This window comes from Hyla sarda, chromosome 1, assembly GCF_029499605.1.
Source record: "Hyla sarda isolate aHylSar1 chromosome 1, aHylSar1.hap1, whole genome shotgun sequence".
Classification (NCBI taxonomy): Eukaryota; Metazoa; Chordata; class Amphibia; order Anura; family Hylidae; genus Hyla; species Hyla sarda.
The window spans coordinates 433,437,934-433,447,584 of NC_079189.1; the positions used below are offsets into that span (position 1 = coordinate 433,437,934).

Here is a 9,651-nt window from a genome sequence, read left to right on the forward strand (position 1 = left end):
CTGTACAATTTAATTGGTTTATAGTCCCATATCTAGTTTCTTTTCAGGTGTTTTCTCTAATATGTGCCATTTCCTTCTTACCCCTCTAAGGTACTGTGTTCTTACAACTTCCATATTCTAAGCGCAAATATTCTTCCGGTCAACAAAGACGAAGGAGAAATTCTACAAGCTCCTCAACCCAGAGCCTATTTGGTGAAGAAAGAATAGGATACCACTGGGCCTATAATACCATGCTCACCAAAACCTGGCGCTCTAGTGGCACAGGAGACGAGCGTTTTGCGGATCGCTTGCTAAAGGACTTCACAGACTTTTGTGCTAACCGTGATAATAGACTTGCAGCCTTTTGGGCCAGCTGCCTGGAAAAAATGAGTGAACCCTGAATATTGTTGCTTTGCTGAACCTGATATTGTGCTTGAATTTTGCTATTCTTTGGATTTGATTTAGGGGATGATTTACATCAAGTGCTTGTTTTAGGTTGTATTTCCATTTGGCAGTTTTTCTGAAAACAGCCACTGCTGTTTTTGAGCCAAAGCCTGGATAGGATTAAAAAGGGATGGGAAATATAAAGGAAGGATCTACACTTTCCTTCCTCATGGTTCCACTTCTGACTTTTGAGTTGAAGTAGAAACACAGCCTTACTGCAGCTTTGTAAGTCTATATCGTTCTAGGAAAATGAAAATGTTTGCCTAAAATGAATCCATGTTAAGGGGGGTTATTCCAAGATTTCAAAATTTCCCCTTTCCACTGGATAGGGAATAACCAGCAAATTAGTGGGCTATGACTGCTGGGACCTTCACCAATCCTGAATACATAGGTCAGTTGTCCCTCCAAGTGAATGGAGTGGTAATGCGTATGCTTGGCCACCACTCTACTCATTTTCATACATTACCAATCGCTGAACTCTTATGTTCCGAAGTCCCATAGAGAGTGAATGAAGCAGTGGCCGAGCACATGTACTGCCACTCCATTAATTTAGGGGACTATTGACCTCCATTCTTAGGATCGGTGAAGGTCCCAATAGTCAGAACCCCCATTGATTTACTTGTTTTTACCTATACTGTGGTAAGGGAATACCTTCTAGGCCAGGTTCACACTACGGAATTTCCAACCGGAATTCCTATTCTGAATTTCGGTCGGAAATTCCACTGCCTGAAGGCAAAATACAGATATATGGGTGTTCCGTTAACCCATTCGCACTGAAGAATTTTCTCGGCGGAATTTCCGTCACAAAATTCTGATCAAATAATTCTGCCAGTACATTGAACCTGCTCAATGTTTTGGTGGAATCTACACGGCAGACATTGGCGTCTCTCAGGACGGCAATATCCATGCGGCCCCCGCGCCAACTGATTTAGTAATCGCTGGCCGCATTAAGAATCTCCAGCCAGAAATTTTCCATCCGAGGATTCAGTAAGGTGAACCCAGCCTTAGTTTTGAGATAGCTCCTTTAAACTAGATAAAAGGTAGCAACAAAGTGAAAGTGCCCACTTAAAACAACAAGCTATGTTACCTGGTCCCCTGGTTAAGCGTGCATGTGTTGTTAATGGAGAGAAAGCAGCTGCTAGACTCCTGGTGTCAGCTTATTTTTTCAAGACCAAATCACGTAAAATCTAATATGCCCAATCCGCTTATCCTCTAACATTTGTGGTCAAAGGGAGAGTCAGGAGGCCCCATACATAGTAGATGGTTGGCCAGGTGGGCAAAATTTGCAGGCTCAACTGACTTAAAGGGGTTATCCAGGAATAGAAAGTCAGAGCTGATTTCTTTCAATAATCACGCCCCGTCTGTCTCCAGGTTGGGTGTGGTTCTGCAGCTCCGTTCCATTGAAGTGAATGGAGCCAAGTTGTAATACCACACACAACCTGGGGACAGATGTGTAGCTGTTTTTGAAAGAAATTAGCTATGTTTTTCTATTCTTGGATAACCCCTTTAAACGTAATGTGTATGGCCAGGAAAAGTATGTTAGGTAATGCGTAATTCTGCATGAATCTACGGCACGCATGTTCTGCAGAAGCAGAGTCCCATTGATTTCAATGGGACTCTGCTGCCCTGTTCACATGGCAGAATTTCCGCGCCAGATGTTTCTGGCACGGAAATTTCGATTTCGGCTTCCGCAGAAAGAATGGACATGTCTATACTTTCTGCAGATTCCACAAGAAAATGCATTTCCGAGCGGTTCTGGCGCCGGCATGTTTTGCCGCCATTCAGCTGTCTGTGGACACAGCCTTAGACTTAAGCAAGCTTACTCTTTTGTTCTGCCAGAATATGAGGGTGTGACAGCAGCATGTCCCTTACCCTACTAAAATATATGCAGAAGAGATAGCAGATGAGCATACAGCTAACTGTCCTCCCTTGAACAGGCTGCAACTAAACACGTCTATTTTTGTAAGTGATCTACTGACGATAGATCGGTACTTTAACCTCTGTGAGGACGACCTATCTGCTCGGATGGTTGGCCCCATATGCAACCCAGAGCATTTACTTTTGCTGATGGGGATACATGGAGTCATATGTCAGCCAGTTCCCCTATGGGGAATGGCGGTTTTTTGAAACATCTAGATTACCTTCCCATTATGGTTTATCAGCATGTGTAACATTTTTGTTTTCTGCCATGCCTTCTTCTCTGGCTAGTGCCCACCAGGTTTGTCAATAGGTGGGTTGTATAGCCTCAATTTTCCTCGATTTGCTCAGAATCACTGGGGAAGAAGTGAGCTGTCTATACCAGTGTTTTCCAAACAGTGGGGGATATTTATCGAAGGATTTAGACTGTTTTTTCCTGTCTAAATTTGTCGCACAGAAAGTCGCAGTCTAAATATGTGCGACTTTTTTGTGACTTTTGCACTAGAGGATTTTTAGAAAATGATGCATGCAAGTCTATTTTAGACTGAAATGCATTGGAAAATGCATTGGTGCTGAATTTATCAAAAGTGACTTTTCAGCGACAAAGTACGCCAAAATATCAGACCATGCTGGAGCAGGTATAAATACAGTCTAAAGCATAGGTCACGAAGTCCGTGCGCAGAATTTATCAAGAGCCGTGCACCTTTTGATAAATTAGACGCACAATAGACCGGCCTAACCCTCTGTAGTTTGGTCTATATTGATGCGGGACATAGACAACTTTGATAATTATCCCCCAGTGTGTCCCAAGCTGTTGGAAAACTACAATTTCCAGCATGCCCGGACAGCCCAAGGCAAGCCAAAACACTAGTCTAGAGGAACTAATGACTTTGTAGCTGTGTTCCCCAACCTGTGGTTCTCCAGCTGTTGCAAAACTACAACTCCCATCGTGCAGCTGGGCACAATGTCAGTTATAATTTTAAAAATTTTGAGGGCAGCGCTGTGTGTCTAATCTGGCATTAGTTTATATGAATCCCGCTCAAAGGGGGAGATTTATCAAAACCTGCATAGAGGAAGTGGGGCGGTTGCCTATAGCAACCAATCAGATTGCGTCTCATTATTAAAGGGGTCTCTGAAAAATGAAAGTAGCTATTTGGTTGCTATGGGCAACTGCTGCACTCTTCCTCTATGCAGGTTTTGATAAATCTCTCCCATAGTCTTTTACGGACGTGTACGATTGGGTGGCAACAGTCATATGACTCTAGCTTTATACTGCGCCAATGGCCAGGTCTTGTCCATCATCTCCTCAAGGTCACGCATTGTGTGTTAAGATTTTTGTTTCCAATTATTCTGCAGTGTTCAATGCAGGGCAATGTGTGCCAGCCTGCTGCTGTGCCATTCTGTACATAATGTGACTGCCCACCTCGTCTTCAAGGTGAGGATTTTGTGAGAATAAAATTCTAACCTAGGCATTTACTGGTCCTGTCTTTCTGTAAAGCAAGCAGAGATACAGCAGAGTGTCTGCAGAAGGGAACAGTGTATGCTTCTCGACCCCAAGCCTGTTCCATGGCCATCAGCCACCCCTCCCTCGCTTCCTCCGCTCTCCACCTCTTTGCTGTGCATTGCAGCAATCGCACTGCGCATGCTCGTAGTAGTGGCTATAAATAGCTCATGACGTCAGCTAGAAATGTTCACGAAAGTCACGCCCTCTGACCACGCCCATCCATAGTGCGTCCCGGCTGCAGCGCCGCAAGTAGCAGAACCGGGTGCAACGCGGCGGAGAGGAGAACCCGTTACTTCTGCCGGTACCTCAGATAGATCCGCCCAGGGACAGCATGGCGGACCGGGAGCAGTTGCTCCAGAGAGCCCGTTTGGCGGAGCAGGCGGAGAGATATGAAGATATGGCTGCAGCTATGAAGTCGGTGAGTGTGCGGGAGCTATAGAAGAAGGAATGGTGGGTGCACCGTGTCCCTGGGGTGGGCATGGTGGGCACTGTGCCCTCCGTTATGGCTTGGCATGTATGAGTGTTCCTAAATAGGTAAAATCCGCTCCGGATGTGGCACGTTAACCCCTTATAGTCTATTAACGCCTTATATTTTTATTTTAACTCCGTTATAGTCTCATCAGAGCTGTCAGTGTGGTGGCAATGAACCTCCCAGTCCGGCTTATGATTTTGACAGATGGCTTAATGTCCTATACCTGATGTGCCATCTCCTTCTTTGGCATCTTTCTGGGTGGTTTCTTCATGGTGGTGATGAGGTGCAGGGGCATAAATTCCAGCCATAGCATCATAAATCTACACAGAATGTGACACTTGACAAGGTCTTTAGGTAGAGTATAGAGCGCCCAGCTGTAGGGTGGAGTTGGCATGTGAAGGGTGGGCACTTGGAGTATATATGTGCCAGGTTATCGGATGACATTAGAATATGAATATCTACGTCAGGGAGGTGCTGAATGCTGGTGCATGTCTAATTGTGAGATGACTGGTGTCTGTGCCAGTGCCTAGGGCATATATGTCTGGCTGCGTCTGCCCATTGCTTTTCATTTGCATGATTATCGTGTCTGGTATGATTGTCTGCTAGGGATGCCACTATGGTAAAGTGTTGGTGCTATATTAATAAAGATAATTGGGATCCATCAAATTTAATAGATGAAAAATTGAGGTTGTCTGGCTGTTGGTTTAGCATGTCCTGGACTATATAACACGTGTCCGGTACTTGATAAGCTGAATGTTTCGCCCTTCTATACAGGTTACAGAACTCAATGAACCATTGTCTAATGAGGATCGGAACTTGCTGTCCGTCGCTTACAAGAATGTAGTTGGCGCCCGAAGATCCTCCTGGCGTGTTATTAGCAGCATCGAACAGAAGACTCTGGCCGACGGCAATGAGAAGAAGCTGGAGAAGGTGAAGGCTTACAGAGAGAAGATCGAGGCTGAGCTAGAAGGAGTATGTAGTGAAGTGCTGTCGCTGCTCGATAAGTTTCTGATCAAGAATTGCAATGACTTCCAGTATGAAAGCAAAGTGTTCTACCTGAAGATGAAGGGGGATTACTATCGGTACCTCTCAGAAGTGGGTTCTGGGGACAGGAAGCGAAGCGTGACAGAAGCATCTGAAGCTGCTTACAAGGAGGCCTTTGAGATCAGCAAGGAACACATGCAGCCAACTCACCCCATTCGCCTGGGCTTGGCCCTAAATTTCTCTGTCTTCTATTATGAGATACAGGGTAACCCTGAACAGGCCTGTCTCCTGGCCAAGCAGGCCTTTGATGATGCTATCGCTGAGCTGGACACGCTAAATGAGGATTCCTACAAGGACTCCACCCTCATCATGCAGCTCCTACGTGACAACCTGACCCTGTGGACAAGTGATCAGCAAGATGAAGAGACCGGTGAAGGAAATAACTAAAGAGGGTTTTGCGTCTTGCTACAGCCCATTACCTACCCGCTCCCCTCCACCACATGCCACCCCCCACCGCTTCCCCTGACATGTCCCTGTGCTTATCATATCCGAATCATTGGCACAACTGCTCATATTGCTACGTGCCCGGGGAGACGGGTTACCGTGGCGTCCTCTTGGGCATTGCTGGATGGCGTTGGTGCATCAGCCGTTACTCGGGCTGCCCTCGCATAGATCAGGGGATTAGGGAAGCTGCTGTTACAGAGAGGCGCCCGCGCTCTCCTTGCCGATAGGGCACGTACGGGCTGGAACGATGCAAAGTGGTCCCGTTTTATTTTGTAACGAAACTGGTTTTAGTTTCCATTTGTGCAGCATTCCCTGTGCATGTAAAGGACTGCCCACTTTCTTTCTTTGCGTGTAAGCACCCCACAGTTTAGACTGTGGTTGGATGCTGATCCCATAAAGTGAAAGATGGGGGTCCACCTGTTTTTGTTAGCTAACAATAGACGTTTTTTAAATGTGAGCTTTGTGGAGTTTCTATTTGCTCTTTTAACTTATGTCGTGATAACTCTGCACCCTTATGAGTTTGAATGCCCTGAAAGTACCTGTGTTTTTATTTTTTATTTCTAATCATTCTAATTATGCCGGTAAATTTTCAAGGGCCTCATTATTTGGTTGTAAGCCTTGTGTAGGCCAGGCCTTCTCAGGACTGACTGCATCTGCACAGTGTGTATTAGCCTGTTATGAAGGATGCCAATAAAATGCCAGACACCCAATATAAATGTTTTGGAATTCTGTGGATGAAATAAATGCTGCTTTGAGGAGAATATGACAGTACGTGCCTCTTGTTTCTTTGATAAAATAGACAAGCATGTCCTGTTCCTTATTTTCGAGGTATGAGCTGCATGACAATAACCCTTGGTTGTCGTTGTAAGCCAGACTGAAGACTCATGGCCCTTTGTAAAGGTTAAGAGCTATCTTTATATGGTAAAATAAGCTTTATTGATCTGACACTGGTAGGTAGCTTCTGAAGTCATTGGTGGTCCCTGCAAAATTACTAGAGGTATGTGGGAGTAATATTCTTACTAAGAGTCACAGCAGCAAGTTTACCTTTTCATATACTCCTTTTTTTTTTTTTCCTACATCTGTCATCGAGTTGTCACCCTCTCAACTGCACCAATTCAGTAATTTTTCCATTTCTACAAAGATTTTAAATAAATAAGGTTAAGTTTCCTTTCTTATAAGAACAGCCTTTACCTTAGGGCATTGTGTAATTGACTGTGTGCACGATATCTGTATATCAGATTACCACAAATTCAGACCGGTACACGATCGAGTTGTCATACTGACTTATATGCATACTATATGTACATATAATGTTTGAAAGGGAAAGGCAGCAAGGGATCATCCTCTGCTCAAATTCACCCAGCCCAGTGGCTTTTTTTCTTTTTTTTTTAAGTCAGAAGAGAGCGCAGTCGGCACTGCTACACCTAACAGTCTCTCACACCTTGCTGGCTTCGACCCTCGATACAATGTTAACAACAAACTCAGCTTGACTTCTTCTACCGGTTCTCTGTGAGCGGAGACAAGTACTGCAAAGACTTGGTGATAGGAGAAGGAAAATGACTCACGGCACTCGATGTTCATGCTTCTTACGTTTATTCCACAAGAGGATACTTCACATGTCGGGAGGGGGTAGGACTGAACCGGGACGACGAGCGTTCGTTTGGACCGGCAGAAGCTGCTTGGAGCCGTGAAACAAACGCTCGTTGTCCCGGTTCACTCCTACCCCCTCCTGGTAGGAGTGAACCGGGATGATGGGACGACGAGCGTTCGTTTCGCGGCTACAAGCTGCTTCTGCCTGTGAAACAAACGCTCGTCGTCCCGGTTCACTCCTACCCCCTCCCGACATGTGAAGTATCCACTTGTGGAATAAACGTAAGAAGCATGAACATCGAGTGCCGTTAATTATTTTCCTTCTCCTATCAAGGCTTTTTTTTTTTTTTTAGTTGCTCTGTTCATGATGCATTTTTTTTTTCTTTTAAAGCATGGTTCAGGCATGCGTGTTTTGAGTGGATTTTTTATTTTATGATATTTTTTTAATTTGAGGTTGTTGGCCACATCCATTTTTCTCAGCGGATGTTTTTAGACACTCCTCCAAGATTGGTACAATAAAAACTTACTGATGCTTGTTGACTCACAAAAGTCCTTTCTCCAGACCCTTGACATATTCTCCCCTGCATGGCGCACTGAAGTACAGGATAGCTGAGTGGTTCTCGAATGTGACCTGAATTATTCATACTACAATACAGGTAATGGGTGAATCGGGGAAGGTTCTATTGCAGTTTCCACAGCAACAGAGTGAGATTTATAGAAGCTTCTGTTTCCATGGTAATGGGACAAGAGCGATTTATGCAGCAGAATGCTTTTTTACTTAGTGTGTGGTGCTGTTTGACGTTTCTGGTGGCCCCACATCTCAAACGTTCTCTAGATATTCCTGGCTAGATCTAGGAATTGTGTGAAACGAATATGGCCGGAGAAATGCTTTAATAATCCTAGAGGCATCAGCAGCAATGCATCTTCAGTCACACTTATTATTTCTCTGAAAATTACATTTTAAGTAGCCGGAGATGTCACCTTGGAGATAGAATGATGTCACAGATTTCCATGGTAACACAATGCTGTGATCATAGATAACGTCCAACAAGTGCAGCATTCATTTTATATGTTTCTTCAGTTTATTCTGTTGTTGTTTTATTTTTATTTTTTTATTATTATTGTTATTATTATTATTATTATTATGAAGGAAAGGAAGGGAAGCGTTTGATAAGTATTTTGCCCTATCTCCATTCATTTTACCAAGTAGGAAAGGGTACAATGATTGTCTTCTGTGATATTCATTTTCATATCCATTAATTTTGCTACATTTTGTTTATACAATTTCCTTTGTGTGTTTTTTATTATTCCAGTTTCACATGAGCATATTTGTAAACTTGTTAAATACAGTTATATTTACCAAATATACAAAGAAAGGAGGAATGGCACTCACCGCTTACTGTAATTTCTTATCTTTTATTCTTCATAAAGTGCAGGTGCTTTAAAAAGGCATTTCACCCAGCCGGGTGTGGACGCCAGTGCGCGTGCTACAGGTAACAATTGTTTCGCTCTGGCTTGAGCTTCAACAGAGGTCTGTTGAAGCTCAAGCCAGAGCGAAACAATTGTTACCTGTAGCACGCGCACTGGCGTCCACACCCGGCTGGGTGAAATGCCTTTTTAAAGCACCTGCACTTTATGAAGAATAAAAGATAAGAAATTACAGTAAGCGGTGAGTGCCATTCCTCCTTTCTTTGTATATTTGGATTCTGGATACTCTTCGTTTTCATAAGGAATTGAGCACCACTAACTGTTATGAGACTGACCTGGTTCACATAGGAGTCACGGGAAGCTTGGCAGTGCCGGACAGCTTTTTCTAATCTAAGTTACAGTTATATTTACTTATTCTATAACAAACCTATTACATCCATAGTATTAATAGGCTATCTGCTGAGGAAGTACAGAAAACAAAGGAAGTTGTTTGAAATATGGATGCAGATTTTTATTTTCTAATTTTTTTTTTAAACACTTTACACAGACTTAAGTGCTACCTAACAACATGGATTTAAGTACCCTTGCTGAGTATCTCAATTCATGAGTAATACACTTGTGCAAAAGGAGCCCTTAGCCTGGAGATAGCACAGTAGAGAGCTGTCAACCAACCGCTCATTTGGCAACAGCTGTCTCTTGACACCCTCATACACTTGTTCAGGAGTGGGAGAGTAAGGCTAGGTTCACACCGAGGAATTTTCGGGCAGACCAGCGGCCAGCGCCTACTGAATCAGTCGTTGCTAGGACCGCGCGGACACTGCAGTCTCCA

At 44.0% G+C, this 9,651-nt stretch overlaps 2 protein-coding genes across 12 annotated transcripts in view; both read left to right on the forward strand.

Moving 5' to 3' along the window:
• Window positions 1–3,810, forward strand: part of DEPDC5 (DEP domain containing 5, GATOR1 subcomplex subunit) — a 94,868-nt gene extending 91,058 nt beyond the window's left edge. For all 11 annotated transcript variants that reach the window (XM_056530706.1, XM_056530703.1, XM_056530730.1 and 8 more), the window contains one exon: window positions 91–3,810. In XM_056530706.1, the coding sequence (XP_056386681.1) occupies window positions 91–380 (290 nt within the window). In that variant the 3' untranslated portion in view covers window positions 381–3,810. The remainder of the gene's footprint in view (window positions 1–90) is intronic.
• A 247-nt stretch (window positions 3,811–4,057) lies between these two features.
• On the forward strand, window positions 4,058–6,570 carry YWHAH (tyrosine 3-monooxygenase/tryptophan 5-monooxygenase activation protein eta). Its single transcript, XM_056530781.1, has 2 exons — window positions 4,058–4,262; window positions 5,091–6,570. Exons 1-2 carry the CDS (start codon window positions 4,176–4,178, stop codon window positions 5,745–5,747), a joined length of 744 nt encoding a protein of 247 aa, XP_056386756.1. The 5' UTR covers window positions 4,058–4,175; the 3' UTR covers window positions 5,748–6,570.
• Window positions 6,571–9,651: the final 3,081 nt, after the last annotated feature.